This window comes from Crocodylus siamensis, chromosome 7 (assembly GCF_052110815.1).
Source record: "Crocodylus siamensis isolate JL-2025a chromosome 7, ASM5211081v1, whole genome shotgun sequence".
NCBI lineage: Eukaryota > Metazoa > Chordata > Crocodylia > Crocodylidae > Crocodylus > Crocodylus siamensis.
In genome coordinates, this window is record NC_143401.1 from 68413154 (window position 1) to 68429408 (window position 16255).

The 16255-nt window shown below is 44.1% G+C and overlaps 1 protein-coding gene across 10 annotated transcripts in view; it reads left to right on the forward strand.

Annotated features, from left to right (window-relative positions):
- The window catches only part of CPEB3 (cytoplasmic polyadenylation element binding protein 3), a 183231-nt gene that overhangs the window by 46355 nt on the left and 120621 nt on the right, over nucleotides 1–16255 (forward strand). For 8 of the 10 annotated variants that reach the window (XM_090056512.1, XM_090056510.1, XM_090056511.1 and 5 more), the window contains exon 3: nucleotides 11401–11560. In XM_090056512.1, coding sequence (XP_089912638.1) covers nucleotides 11401–11560 — 160 coding nt within the window. The remainder of the gene's footprint in view (nucleotides 1–11400; nucleotides 11561–16255) is intronic. The other 2 variants (XM_090056515.1, XM_090056517.1) reach the window with 1 other exon arrangement.

The window sequence follows — 16255 nt, forward strand, 5'->3', positions numbered from 1 at the left end:
AGCCTAGCACCCATGCAGGTAGGCCACACAGCTGGGTGGATGGGATGGGGCCATGGGTGAGTGGGGAGTGACATCCTGGAGTGGGATGCTGCTCCCCACCTGCCTGCAGCCCCATCCCATCTGCGCAGCCACACACCCAGGATTGTAGGGCAGTGACAACAAAGGGCCATGGCCCAAGGCAGAGCTGCAATCCACTCCCTGCACACCCTTGCCTGTGGAACTGGTGCCTGGCACAGGGGTGTGCAGGGAGTGGATTGTGGATTTGCCCCAAGCCCCAGCTCCACACTGTCACTGCCCAGCAGTCCTGATCTCAGCCCCACCTGCCTGTCCCACTCCCAGATGCCACTTCCCACCCTCCCTTTTGCCCTGCTCCATTCCATCTCTCTGGCCACTTAAGGAGTTCTGGTGAGCTGTTACAGGCAGGTGGGGGCTAGGGAGTGCTGACCTGGCAGTGTTGGTGTGGGAGTTACCAACCTGACCTGCAACAGCTCACCAAAACTCTCCAACCAGCCTATGAAATCAGCCTCCTGCCTCCTTGATTTTTGGTAGGTTCCCAAATGTACAGTATCATCTCAGGCCAGTTGAGCATGTTCCAGCACAGATCCAAGGATCTCGGGAATAATATAGTGCTAGAACTGAGAGCAGAGCAATGGGCTGTCCTTCCTGTGCTGTCATGAGCGTACCATCTTACTGGTCACAAGCGAGAAGGAGGAAGGTACTGGACTTCCATGCTGAGGGGATCAAGGTAGAAGGGTAAGAAATAGATGGGGATAATCAAATGTAATGAGCAGCCAGAAGTTCTAACTGAAGTGAGTGGAAGCTGTTGGGTGCTGCTCATACTGCCCACTTACCGAGGGGCCTAATTCAGATTTGGGAGGGGGTGGAATCAGAATGTGAAGTTTATCATCTGATCCCAGCACTTTCCTGCCTAGGCAGGAAGTCAGACTCAATGATCTGTTGAGGTCCCTTCTGACCCTAGCACCTATGAATCGCACACACTGTAGTACAGAATGCATGTTTACACAATGTATGTAGTCTTCATTTGCATAATATGATGCAAGGGTACAGAAATAAAGTGTAGCTTTTAGCCTCTCTTTTAATCTCTTGATATTATGGTGGAAATGGTTACAAAGGCCAAGGAAAAAAAATCACGCCAATATTATTTTTGCTCTGTGTCTATAAGTTTCTGTTGGTGTGTTTATGGAGGAATCGGAACTTGTGTGTGTGTAAATTTTTACTTTCAACTTGCAAGGGAGGGGAAACTAGAATTTTTCAAGTTGGAGGACCTTAGCTTCCAACTTTATTTTCTTTAGAGTAAAAGTGCTAAACATTTTTTTTTCTTTCTCCCTGCTCTCCCATTATATATGTATCCTCATATAGCTGTAGCACGGATTAGTAATCCCAAGAGACTTGTTGGAAGAATAAATATGTCTTTACTCATAAATATAACATAAATATGTATTTAATTTGTATGAGGAGCACGCAACAACTTCCACTCACTTCAGTTACTTCTGGCTGCTCAGTACATTTGATTATCCCCATCTGTTTCTTACCTTTCTACCTTGATCCTCTCTGCATTGAAGTCCTTCCTCCTTCTCACTTCCTGTGATCAGTAAAATGGTACACTCATGACAGCCACTTCCCATAAGCCCCACAGCCACTTCACCCTCTCCCTCTCTCTAATAATATATATTTTTAGAAGCTGTATGTATATGTATAGCTTTTAAAAATAAAGGTAGACCAGAAAAGACCACTAAATCCAACATGTAGGCTCTGGCTTCCATTGGACTTTTCATTTTAAGATTTATCTAAGATGTATAAATATATCTACTTATCAATGAAAATACCTATAAATTAAATAAATGATGCAGGTCTCTGATTAGAAAATTCTTGGAAATCAAGTACATCTCATTAAGTTTTTTCTCTCTTTTATTTAGATTCTCTTAAATCACTTTATTTAGATATCAAAACATCTTTTTATTGGCATTTTCAGTATGAATGCTTATCCAGTTAATTTTTCAGAATTTCCCTAGATTTTGGTTGCACGTTTATGGACGTTAGAAGTATATGTCTGAAAAGGGTTTATGGAAACCGGTAATTAATTCCTCTTTGATGTGTATATTTAAAAAAAAAAATCAATTTTTATCAGTGCCAAGACTTTGATCTGTCTGTATTGGGAATTGCGCCCTGTATTATTGCCTAATTGAGCATTTAAAAACATTTGTATGGGATTCTTTCCCTAAAGTGATTTTATATAGCAGTTTAATTATTCACCAGCACTCAAGCCTTGTATTCACAGAAATTATTTCAAGACCAAATTAAGTAGAATTTTTTTCTGGGTTTTTAGATGATATTTTAAGACTTTATTTGTAAAAGCTATGACAGTAGGTTAAAGTTGCATTAAATTTGTTAAAACATTGCTATTGAAGATAGTTCTTTTGGCAGGCAGTCCAGAAAATACTAGCGAAGTCAGAGGTGTAATTAGAGGTGGTTGGCTTTTTGTTTGTTTTGTTTCTTAATTACTGGCTATTAAGACAGGCCTCAAATCTCTCCTCCATAAATCTTGACTGGAATACTGTGTATAGCAGAAGACTGGTGTCCAAAACTAAGTAAATGAACTTGCTAGTTGATTAATTTTGGTAACTTACCTTCAACCGTGTTAGGCTAAAGCTGGTAGAGCAGAAGTGGGAAAAAGGCTGGAATCAGTTTGGCAGGTAATTTCCAGACTTCACCTCCCCACTCCCATGCGGGCTGTGTGGCCACCAATTAATCGCATCTGGCCCAGCCTGCAGCTGCCTCTACGGCTTTCCACATGGGGCCAAGCCCTGCCCACTCCTGAAGGGGCAGTGCATTGCACTCCCACTCCTGTGCACAGGAGGGCCAAGGAACTGCTTGTGTGCAGCCATCTGGGGAACTGCTGGGCTCCCCCATCTTTCAGCAACTCCTCCTTGCGTCCCTGCTGTGCAGCACTTTGGGCAGCAGGTAGGGAAGTGGCAGTGGGTGGGGGGAAGTGGTAATTGGGTGGGAGAGCAGGCCCAGCAGGACGGTGGCAGCTCAGAGCCTAGGTAGGCCCAGTTTCATCATGCAGGGATCCCCTTGGCTGTATGTGGTAGCAGCAAGCAGGCCCAGGCCACCAGCTCCATCATGCAGGGCTCCCCTCTGTGGCATGTGGCTCTGGCCAGATCCCAGGAGCTGTACGTGAGATGCAGGGAGTCCTGTGTGACTTAGCCAGGTCAGCCTGGTCCTGCTCCCTGCCACTACTTGCATCTTCCAGAACTGGCTTGAGCCACACATTGCCAGGCAGCTCCACCTGTGTGGGCCATGAGCACCTGAAGGGCCTGTCACCTGCTGCTGCTGGTTGCCACCGGTGGCAGAGGCCGTGCGCTGGGGGGGGGGTGCCGCACCCCAACACACACGCATGCGTGCACACACACAGACTTCTCATCATACCCACACTTTCCCATAAGCCCCACAGCCACTCCCTATAAGCCCCACAGCTGTGTCTCTGTCTCTCCATACATACGATACTAGAGAGAGACTTTTTATTTTGAGCTATGATATATAATTACCTCTATATACACCATGTAAACACATAAGTAAGGCCAAAAGTATTTTTTAAATAAAATTAAAGTATGTTATAGTAGATGTTTTGATATTTTTTTTCAGTGTACGATTTGTTTTTTTGGTTTGCCATCTTGGAAATGGACAAAAAAAGCATGTGGCAACTCCAGCATGTGAGCTGCTTCTCCCAAAAGGAGTACTTCTGGGGGCAAAGGGAGGGATTTCAGACGGCAAAGGTTGCAAGTAAGGTGCAGGACTTCTGGTCCCAAGATGGCTACCAGGGGTGAGGCATCTACCAAGGGGCAGGACTACCTTGCAGCCCTCAACAGTTCATTGAAACTCATTAAACAGCCCTCCAGCTGAAATAATTGTCTGCCCCTGTCCTAGAGGGCTGAGGCTTTCTTAGTCTAAGGCAGAAATCTCATATGGTGGATATAAAGGCCACATGGTTGTCAGTATGGTGCTACAAGATGCTTTTAAAAAAGCAAACTGGAGGAGACACAGGGAAGTGCATCCTTTAAAAATGCTTTTTAATATTGTCTTTATTTGTGTAAAGTCAAGCAAGCAAAAATCTAGAAATGTCAAAGGTCGCCAGTTTCTCTTTTGCATGCACATCGGGTGTTGACAGACATGAGGTAAGGGGTGGGCAAAGGGCTTTACCAGAAGAGGACCTGCATGACTTTGACTTGGCTTGCTCAGTGCTTGTATAGCTTGCATGCTTCAGTGGGGCTTTTTGGTGTTTTTATCTAATAGCTGATTCAACCAGCTATTTGATAAATGTACCCAAAAGTCCTACTGAAGTGAGGAAGCTATAAAGAGACTGGGTGAGTTGGGTGAAACTGATGCAGTTCCTCTTTTAGGCATGTGCTGTGTTTGGCATGGGGGTATGCCAACTTGAAACTGAACTTTTTTTTTTACTCTGACTTTCAAAGTCATATTGACAATCTATAAATTCATAAATGCAGAGTCTTTAAAAAGCTAAGCTAAGCTCCACATCTGTTCTCAAAATCAAGTGTTCTATTGGTAATCAATGTACTAATCTACCCTTTTTCACCAGTCTTTTGGCCAGCTTCTTTTGACTGGTGAGTAGGGATATCATTGTTGAAGTTTGCCAAAAAAAAGGTGCTTGATGATAATACCATAATTGGTAGGTTTCTATCTAATTCATAAATCCAGTGTTCTTTTTAATATTTCTGAGTAATCCTTACCCAGTGTGTAAACCATAAAAAAAATAAGATTGTGGGGGGTGGTTATGTCCTAGATTCTTTTGAGTCAAGCTAGTGATGTATCGTAATACAGAAATACAAAAAGTCGAGAATATCTTTAGCTAAAGAAAGTATGCATTAAAGGAAGCCAGTTGCTCAGGTTTTTAAACTTCTGGCATGTTACGCAATCAGCTTCGGTAACCAACATTTTTGTCTTTGTTATTTGTAGGGGGTGTTAATTTGGTGCAATGTGTCTCAGCACTTTTTAGCACTACAAAAATATAGCGCTGGGAGTGTACATGTTGCAGTTCCCTGGTTGGAAAGATACAAAGTCACTTCCATTGAGCTCTCTGATCAGGGAGGATAGAGGGCTGCTTTCTGGAGAGCCTGATCGCTTTGTCCTCTCCCCTGTAGGTCTGTTGGGTGTAGGGGCAACTCAGAGCCCCTGCTGTCCAGCTCTGCTGATCAGCTGGTCCATGGAACCAGGCAGCCCCACAGTTCCTGGGGCAGGAATTGCCACTGCTGCTTTAAGAACCCCAGCTCTTACAGGAGCTTCTGAAGTGGCAGATGTAGTGGGAACACCCAGTAGGGTTTTCACAGTTTGTGGTTGGGTAGGCTATCCAGAAACCAGTCATCACCCTCCCTCTCCCTCTCCCTCTCCCTCTCCCTCTCCCTTGGAACAGAAGGTGAGTGAAGGACTGGGATGCTGGGGGTCCTAGAGACCCCTGTAGCTGCATAACTGTCCAGGTATTACATACAGTGCTATAGCATGTAGCCCTCCTGGGAAGTTCCTCCTTGAAAGAGATTAAAGTTTGTTGTACTTTGTAGCATTACAAACAGCTCAAATGACTATTTGCATCCTTTTTGTAGCCATACATGGACATGTTTAGCCTTATAAATGCCTGTTCATGGCCTAGAGGGCTCAACTTGAATCTATTGCTTCACAAAAAGCAATTGTTTTGAAAAACTTTGACTTTTAATTAAGTTTTCTATCAATCTACTTGATTGGATAGATGAGAGAAGAAAAGAAATAAGTGTGGGTTCAGCAGAGACTAAATAGCAGAGGATAAATGCCTGCTTTCCTGTTTGTAGGTTGGAGGACAGCACTGACCTTGACAATAATGATGTCTGAATTAAATGCTGAAAATAAGGGTAACATCACATGAGCTTCAGTATGACAGGTTTTTTTACTGCAAGCTGAAATGCATTCTTTTCATGCACTACTTTAGTGATGGCTACAAAATGCTCAGCAGTAGAGGTGAAAATAGATCCTTCACTGCCTGGGATTGGTGTAGGAGGGGGTATGTTGACCCCTGGAGAGCAAGGAGCTGTGGGGAGAAATGGAAGGTATGTGAGCCTTACCTGCTGCTGCTCCCTGTACAATGAAGATGGCAGCAACTGTGGCACTATAGCAGCTTTGGCTCAGGCAGCAGCATCCCCATGGCTAGGCTCCCCGAGTGCTGTTCCTAGTGCTCCATTCACTCTCCCTGCACCCCCAAATGCTACTGGGCACAGGAGTGTGACTGCTGTGGCAAAGAGCCCCAAGAATGAGGGGGAGAACCAACCTGCTGACCCCATACCTTCCAGGTATTGCTGGGTACAGTGCTGCTCTGCCTGGCTCCTGCAGGTTAGTGCATTCCATGGAAAAAGACTGCCTGGGTGGGGGGTGACTCCAGCACCCCATCAGTAGTCAGGCCCTCCTCACCATGCCATAGTTAAGATACGCTCAACAGGTGAGGTTAATTCTCTTGTTTCTCTTGTTACTAAATTCCTAAAATCCTAGGAGTCAGTTGAAAGTAAATAATTCAACTAGATTTGTAGGTGCATGGAATCCTTTGGAATGTGAAGATTCCTACCAAGGGAGTTTTTTCATTGACCTATATCTTTATCTGTTCTTAAGGCTGGAAAAATGGTGGTGAGTGGTTGAGCAAAATCATAAACATTACATCTTTTAATTCAATGTCTTCTGTTTTTCTTAACCAGTATGTGAGAATGGAAGAATATTTGTTAGAGGAATATTTTCTTCATACGTTTAGACAAACTTGCTTTAAATATTTATTTATTAGATTTATATCCCTCCCAAAAGTTCAAAGCAGTTGTAATAAAAATAGTTTTTACAGATGCTGTGGCTACTCTTGGGTAAAGCTTTTGTACTTAAGTTCTTGGCTCTCTGATGGTTTGGAAGTGACAGAGCTTGGAAGGGAATCTAGACTTTGTAGTTTTGAGTATAAACCAGACACTGTTTATAGTCTACACAGTGGAGTGTGGTGACTTCTATTTTCTGTAGTTGAAATCAATGAAGTGCACAGCACACTAGGAGAAAAAATGAATGATGCATCTTCCCTCACCCACTGCTGCTTCCCTGTTTATTAGCAATGATGTGAACAAACTTGACTAGTGTATGAATTTTGAGTTTGTGAAACACTTTCCAACTAGAATGAGGTATCTGATGCATTAAATTGAATGAACTCTAGAATTTAGAAATGGAGTGAACTTATTAGGTTATCCATTCTGTGACTGGATTGTTGTTGCTAAATTGTCTCATGCTTTGTTTAGCTGTGAAGTTTCAGTAATATTTGCAGTAGAGATTCTGGCATTTCCATAAGATTATTCCATAATTATTCAATAGTTCCATAATTTATTTGACCTTTCTTCCTTTTTCCTCAGCCTGTTTTTTGCTTAGTTTAGTCCTATTAATTTTTTTTACATAGTCAGTTCTTCCATGCTTTCAAATATTCTAAGACTTTAATCCTATTCCCTTATTTTTTCTAAGTATGCCTTAAGTGTTTATTATTGTTATTGCATAAAAATGTGCATTTTTAAAGGGAATAGAATTGTCTATCTAAAATCTCATAGGGATTTTTTACCTCTTAGATTCTCTCCAGTATTTGTAATAAAGGAATATTTTCAGCAACTTCTGACTTTGCCCTCCTTCCCTCCCTGCCCCCAAGTACTTTTTCCTGTTTAATTCTGGTGGGTATCTAGAATGGTGAAGTATGTAAATGATGCTGTCCTCCCTAAATTCTGTAATCCTATGTTGTTCTGAAAAATTAAATCTCAGCATCTGTTGTCCTTGGCATAAGCTTTCAGTTTTAAAGTGTAATTTATAGACACATTTTTGCTAAGGAAATATATGTTTAAGGTGTTGAAAGTAAAACTGGTCATTTATTACCAGATCTCATAAAAGTAAATCATTTTAATTTGGGTTTTTAATTTTTAAGATGGGGTGGGGGGGGGAAATCCCCCAAAAGAAAAGGTCTGTACAAAGAATCTCAAGCTGATTTTAGGCTGAACAATAATGAGATCTGAACAAAAAAAATGAAAAAACCCTCAGAGATATTTTTGTCAAATGTAAGTGATTTTAATTTTCTTAGAACTGGGAGTACTAAAGCCTATAAGTTATTCTTGCCTGCTTTTTGCTCTGCCTTGCACACTGCGCATTTCCTTTATGTTGTGAGAGGCTCTACCATATTATGGGGAGCCGTAGTGCCCTCCTGGGAGACTGCCTGCTAACTACCTGAACTCTAATCTACTTCTCTCTTACTTAAGAGGAGAAACAGAAGTCAACTTTGCTTCCTTAAAAAAAAATATGAAAGCAAACAGATGTCCCTACCTTCTGTTGTGCCACAGATGCTCAAACTTGTGGCTTAGACAGAAGGTTCCCAAGACCCCCCTCAAGAAGGTGGACACCAAGATCCGGTGGCTGCTCAAGAAGTGGCTGCACCTGCCGCTGTGGGCCAGCAACAAGGTCCTACACATCCCCTACCGGCAGGGAGGCGCCAAGGTGCCCCGCATGGGAGACCTCTGCGACATCACGGTGCTCACCCACGCCTTCCACCTCCTCACCTGCCCGGACACCACGGTAAGTACCATCGCCGCCGGCATCCTGGAGGAGACCGCCCGCAAGAGGATCTGGCGGCAGCCCACCGGACAAGACTTGGCCACCTTCCTCAGCGGCTCACTGGAGGGCGAGTTCAGCTGGGACGGCGGGGACTTTGCCTCGTTGTGGAGCCGAGCCCGCAACGCCATGCGCTGCCTCGGGAGCCGCATCGGCTGCACCTGGACCTGGACCGAGGAGCGCCAGGAGCTGGGAGTCTGCCTGCGCCCAGCCCCGCACGCCGACCGCATCACTGACGCCCCGCATGAGGACCTTCCTGGAGAGGTTCCTGAAGGACGCCGTCCGCAACAAGTACACCGGCGACCTGAGGGCCAGACCCGACCAGGGCAAGGTCTTTGACGTCACCTTGAAGTGGGACGCTAGCAACCACTTCATGCCCAGCGGGAGCTTCAAGCGCTTCGCGGACTGGCGCTTCCTCCACCGCGCCCGCCTCAACTGCCTGCCTCTGAACGGGGCCGTGCTCTTCGGCCACTGGGACAAGAGGTGCCGACGGTGCAGTTACGCGGCAGAGACCCTCCTCCATGTGCTGTGCGGCTGCAAGCCGCATGCCAGAGCCTGGCAGCTGCGCCACAACACTGTCCAGGACCGCCTGGTGCAGGCCATCCCGGCCGGGGCAGGGGAGATCTCCGTGAACCGCTCCGTCCCGGGCTGCGAGAGCCAGCTGCACCCCGACATCATCATCATGGACCACGAGGCTAAGAAGATCGTGATCGTGGACGTCACCATCCCCTTCGAGAACCAGCGCCAAGCCTTCACCGATGCCTGGGCTTGCAAGCGGGAGAAGTACGCCCCGCTGGCTGACACCCTGAGGGGCCGCGGCTACAACGTGACAGTGGACGCACTCATTGTGGGGACACTCGGAGCCTGGGACCCCAGCAATGAGAGCGTCCTCCGCGCCTGCCGCTTTTCCCGCCGCTACACCAAGCTGATGCGCTGCCTCATGGTGTCCGATGCCATCCGCTGGTCCCGTGACATCTACGTGGAGCACATCACGGGCCACCACCAGTACACTGACCCCTCCAGATGAGCTGCCGCTGGACCGGACCCAGAGGACACCGCCGCCTGAAGAGGACCCCTGCGATCGGACTTTATGGACTGAGATGCTCTCTCCGAGCCACTTCCTCCAACATTGCGGACCACTGTAACGGGCATATGTGCATCTATCTCCTTTCCCTCTCAGCGTCGCGACCCCCCCCCCCCCCCCCCCCCCCACATCCCCCCCCCCCCCGGGCTTAGTTGGCTAACATTGTATCGTATGTAACCTAGTCGCATTCCCCTCCTCTCCCCCATCCCTCGATTGTCAGTCCCTCGCTCGGGCGCTTTGTATTTCCATCTCAGCTTTGTCATCTTTTTCCTGCATTCTTCATCCAAAACATCTACTAATTAAATTGGGCCACTTCTGTTGTGGCTCACATGTTTTGCTTATGGTGGAAAAGCTCAGGTAGCATGAGGCTGCCCAGGCTCTGTAACCTTACTGGGGCAGGAATTCTGTGGGCTTGAGGGGTCCAGTCCTGCACATGCTGGGAATTTGTGAAAGCATCAGCCATGTGAGTGCCTGCCTTGCTTGTCCATGCTTAGCTACACACATCCCCAGAGGATAAGCAGGGGATCCCCACTTGCAGATACATACCCTGTGCAGGGTCCTCCCTCTGCAGAGGATTTCCTTGCAAGCATGGAAGCAGGCTGAATTCCGAAAGGGGTTCCTTCCCCTCTGTGTTTGTAGGTGTGCAGAGGGATTTCCCTGCATATGCCTGCAAATGTGGCGCACAGGGGACTCCTGTGAAAGTTCTTCCCTTCATCCTTACAGGCATGCATGGGGAAATCCCGTCTAGAGGGATTCCTTTCTGGGAATACTTGCAAGGTGGGGAAACCCACTTGCAGATGATGCCTGTGGGGGAATTCCCTGCAGGGCATTTTTGTGGTTTTTCCTACATGGGTCACAACTGCAAATAGGGGTTTTTGCTTGCAGACACACCCCCAGCAGAGGCATGGCAACTGGAGACATCCAGAGATGTCCCAAAAGCACAATTGGCTGTGCTGTATTGCAGCACAGCTGACTGCACTCCAGCAAAGACCTGTTTCCAGCCTTAGAGTAGCAGTCTGCCTGGGAATGGAGGAAGAAGCTGTAAACCAAGGTACTATCTCTAAATTTTATGAATATAGCTGTGCAACATAATGAGCAAGTTTGGGGCTGAAATGAGTAACGCTGAATTAGCATAGCATCATGCTTAAAGTGATATACCCTTCTTCTCAGTAGGGGTAATAATTACTCTGGGTGGAGTGCTCTGGTTAAGCACTTACACTATTTACAGTGTCTAGCTATCTTAAGAGTCATCAGAGGTATCTGTATGTGTATGTCATGGTTCAGGCTTCAGATGTATTCTTCCAAACCATCTAATCTGTCACACCCCAAATGGAGTCTTGTTTCTAAGTCCTAATTAAATGTTGTGTGTTATTTTTATTTTTTTTTAAGGATAACTTGCCTTTCTGTTTAAAGAGGGATGGTAAAAATCTCTTCCATACTTATGGTTTATTTTTCTTACCTTACAGCAGTTGCACCAGCTATCTGTTTAATAATAGTAAACTGAAATAAGAATCTATCCTAATTTTATTATACATCTTAAAAAGTGACATCAAAGAATGTAAAAATCATGCTGAAATAATACAATGAGAAGTGTGCTTATGTTAGGAGATGATTAAGTCTTTCCTTTTTTTCCCTGTTTTTCTTCCTTCTAGGACCGGAATAGGCCCTATGACACTTTTAACTTGCACTCTTTGGAAAATTCCTTAATGGATATGATAAGGACTGATCATGAGCCTCTGAAAGGTAAACACTACCCTCCCAGTGGCCCACCAATGAGTTTCGCTGATATAATGTGGAGGAATCATTTTACAGGTTAGGAATATTCATATGTCCATGCTTGCTTGGTGTTTAAACAAATCGGCTTTTTGATAACTGCTATAAAATTTCTGATAGTAAATAAAATGCTAAATATTTTAAAATTCTGTTTGCCTACCAGAACAAAACATGGCTTCATACCTTAAACTGATGAAGTCTAAATGGGTATAATTATGTTGTTATGCATTAATGGCAATGAAGTTTCAATATTAACTAATCATTATTTTTATTGAGGCTTTTTCTCTCTTGTTTTGTAGAATATCACTTAGCAAGAAGTTGAAGACTTAACTTTCTCAAAATTTAAAACTGAGTTAGAGTTCAGAAGTTGTTAACTTTTTTCTTTCCAGTAAAAAATTATTAGTTTTTAAATTCCTCAGTTATGCTACAATAATAGGCAATGGCCCCTTTAGCCTGCTTATTACTCCCACCCCCAGTACTCATTCCTGCCCATGGCAGGGGGTCAGACTCGAACTGTCTAGGTCCCTTCCGACTCATTGATTCTATGATTCTACATTAGACTTATAAACAAGTTTAAAACTAATCTTGTGAGCTTGAATTGAACCACAAATGATGGGGGTGGATATATTTGGTTTTTTGTTAGGTGTGTGCTGGGAAATATTGATTGGAGGAGTGAATCTGTTTTATCAAGTGAAGTGGTACATAAGAAACTAATGTAGCGTGAATGGATAAGTTAATCAATTTTATTTAATAATAAATGGCAGTTGAGCTCCAACTCAACTATCTTTAATCTGGTTAAATGTGAGAGTAGCTACATTCTTGTTTAGATATCGCTCAGGATTGAAGCAACAATAGTAAAAACGAGAGAGAGAGAGAGCAAATTTGTTTTAAAAATATTTCCAAGAACAGATGTAGATGTTATAAAGAGATAAGGACACTATTTGGGGAAGATTACCAGGTTTTTGGACTTGATGGACAAATAGTCTGACTTCCTGTGATGCATCCTAACCTGAGAAGCATATGTGTAATACTGTATGTGTTTGTTTGATTTAAGAATCATGTTTTCTGCATAGCGATGGTATTGATGAAGTAGTTTTACATATGGCATACCTATAATCTCTTTCCCTTTCAGAGACCATTTTCTCCCTTTCAAAACTGAGTTCTGTCCCCTCAGCTTCCTCCTCCCTTACTTTCTGGCAGTACTCTGAAGTGTCCTGTTTTAGCCATCATACTTTGTAGTATATACTATCAGGAGCTCCTTTAAAGTATATGTTCTATAGCTAAAACTGCCCATATCTTTACCATAGCTCAGTAAACGCATCTTGAAATGTTGGGAAAAAATAAGTATGCATCTCAGGTTGAAGATTATTTGTATATTGTTTAAACTTAAAAAAAAACAAAACATAGAGAAACTGCAGAAGAAGGATTGAGAACTGCATTGCTCCTGCAAAAAGAACCCCAAAGCTTTTGGTTATACCAGGAGTATTAGTTTTTGTTAGGCCTTTTTAAAAAGGTGATTTAAATATAAGAACATTTTTATTTAAAAAAAGGAAAAAAAGAAGGAAACAAAGTGTCAACCAGTGAGCGAGTGTAACTAGTATAGCTATTATGTTTGGCTGTTAAAGTTAGTGCCTACTAATGACATCTCAAACCTTTTTTAGTGATTTTTTTTTTTCCCCCCAAATATTTAAAACAAGTTTTTAATGTCTGTTGCCTATGTATGAAACAATACTGGATTTATAAAAAAACTTTATTAAAACAATGGATATTTGAAGGTTGCTAGAATTGAGTCCATAGGGAGTTAGTCTTATCCAACCACCCCTTGACCCTACTTGCATCTCCACCTACTGTTCTAATCTTCCTCCTTCCTTTCATTTCTAAGCCGATTGGACATACTGTACAAATCAGTACAATGCTGTGAAAGCATCTGCAGCTTTTCCTAGCAAATCCGCCACAGACCCTCTCTGCTATTTTCTGCCCCTTGCATTCTATTAAAACTGCTCTTGTAAAAATCAGATTGAAGAACCAGTGCTCTATTGACAGTCATGGAGGATGCAAGACATGTTTTTGTTCTCTGTTGGTTTCTGTGACACTGATCTCCTGGTTTTTTGTAATTTTTTAAATTGTTTCTATGGTGAAACTTCTCAATATATTTTCAGCTTTCTGTAAGGGAGTTGTAGGGCTCTGTTATTGCTCCCTTTTTTCTTTCTCTATGTTTTGTCTTTGGGTAATCACATCATAAATACAAATTTGACTACATCTCTTTCCTCTACTCCAGGCATGCAACCTTCTGTCGAAGATAAAAATTTCAGGCCACTTCTCTGATATGTTTTACGTAACTAGCCAGTATTAAAGCTCAGTGTTGCTAAAAGAGGTCCTAACCTTTTTTGTGAGGGCCTCTCCACTACTTCCTTTGTCCTTCACTGGGGACAGAATCACCATGCTATGTGTCACTAAGTCCATAAGCTAAGTGTTCATTTCAACTTGGGATTCTTCATGTTTTTCTATCCAAGTTATGTCAATTTTGCTTAACCTCTCCATGATGTGATGTTTTTTGTAAAGTAGAAACACTTGTCCCTACACTTCTCCCTCCTACACTTCTCCCTCCCCTTCACAAATTTAGTCTTGCCCCACTCGTTCATCAGTGCTACTGCAAAAAAAAAAAAAAAAAAAGAAAAGTCCTAGCTTGCCGCTTTGACACCCTTTCCTTTGTATTCCTCCCACTGTTCTCCCCTTCTTTATTGCATCAACGTAATACTTGTCTTTTGCTTTCAAGGCCTTTTGCAACCTGTGCAAATCCTATATCATCTTTTGTTCATTATCAAAATATTGAGCATTCCTACTGCAGATTAGCCTGTGATAGTAATTTTCATCATCTACTTGGGAGAAAACAAAGGGACACTAGAATTTCAAACAACCTGTTCCTCATGCTTGAAAAGACCCATTTGTAAACGCCTCTGCAAAGCCTATATCTTTGTTTGCCTTCACATCCTTCCTTAAAACTCTTTTGTTGTAGTGCCTGGAAAAGAATTCACAGTGGGACTGCTTTAAAATGCTGGTTGATACTGTCTCATTGTATCTCCTGTCTGTTTCTGTTTTGTCTTTCTATAGAAGCTATTTGAGACAGACGGTCATTCTTTTTCTCTTTTTGTACAGAGCCCAGCACAATTGGTTCTGGTTCATAACTAGGATTCCTAGGCACTTCAGTAACACAGATAGCATAACAAATGAAACGGCTATTGTAGGTAATCGTTAATATTGTAACTTGAATGAAAAACATGTATATGAAAAATTGTCAGAAAAAGCAAACCTGAATCAGCAGTCACTAGTAACGTCTTGTTTTCTGCACACAATCAAGTTGCCAAATTGGTAAGGATAGAATGTGTTTTAGCCAGCTGGAGTTTGTTAGATCTTCTGTTGGCTGCTGTTACTTACAGGGCCAGAACTGATGAGAATTTAAGAGTATGGGAATTCTTCTGGATCAATGAGGGGACAGAGAGGAGAAGGACTCATAGATTCATAGATGCTAGGGTCGGAAGGGACCTCAATAGATCATCGAGTCCGACCCCCTGCATAAGCAGGAAAGAGTGCTGGGCCTACATTACCCCAGCTAGATACACATCCAACCTTCTCTTGAATACCCCCAGGGTAGGGGAGAGCACCACCTCCCTTGGGAGCCCGTTCCAGACCTTGGCCACTCGAACTGTGAAGAAGTTCCTCCTAATATCCAATCTAAATCTGCTCTCTTCTAGCTTGTGGCCATTATTTCTTGTAACCCCCGGGGGGGCCTTGGTGAATAAATACTCACCAATTCCCTTCTGTGCCCCCCTGATGAACTTTATAGGCAGCCACCAGGTCGCCTCTCAACCTTCTCTTGCAGAGGCTGAAAAGGTCCAGTTTCTCTAATCTCTCCTCGTAGGGCTTGGCCTGCAGGCCCTTAACCATACGAGTGGCCCTTCTCTGGACCCTCTCCAGGTTATCCGCATCCTTCTTGAAGTGTGGCGCCCAGAATTGCACTCAGTACTCCAGCTGCGGTCTGACCAGCACCCGATAGAGGGGAAGTATCACCTCCTTGGACCTATTTGTCATGCATCTGCTGATGCACGATAAAGTGCCATTGGCTTTTCTGATGGTTTCGTCACACTGCCGACTCATGTTCATCTTGGAGTCCACTAGGACTCCAAGATCCCTTTCCACTTCCGTGCCACCCAGCAGGTCATTTCCTAGGCTGTAGGTGTGCTGGACATTTTTCCTCCCTAGATGCAGCACTTTGCATTTCTCCTTGTTGAACTGCATTCTGTTGTTTTCTGCCCACTTGTCTAACCTGTCCAGGTCTGCTTGCAGCTGCTCCCTGCCCTCCGGCGTGTCCACTTCGCCCCATAGCTTAGTGTCATCTGCAAACTTGGACAGAGTACATTTCACCCCCTCGTCCAAGTCGCTGATGAAGACATTAAAGAGTATCGGTCCAAGCACCGAGCCCTGCGGGACCCCACTGCCCACACTCTTCCAGGTCGAAACCGACCCATCCACCACGACTCTCTGGGTGCGACCCTCCAGCCAATTCTCCACCCACTGGACTGTGCAGTCATCCAAGTCACAGCCCCTTAACTTGTTCACCAGTATGGGGTGGGATACTGTGTCAAAGGCCTTCCTGAAGTCCAAGTATACGACATCCACCCCTCCTCCTGCGTCGAGGCGTTTTGTGACCTGGTCATAAAAAGAGACTAGATTGGT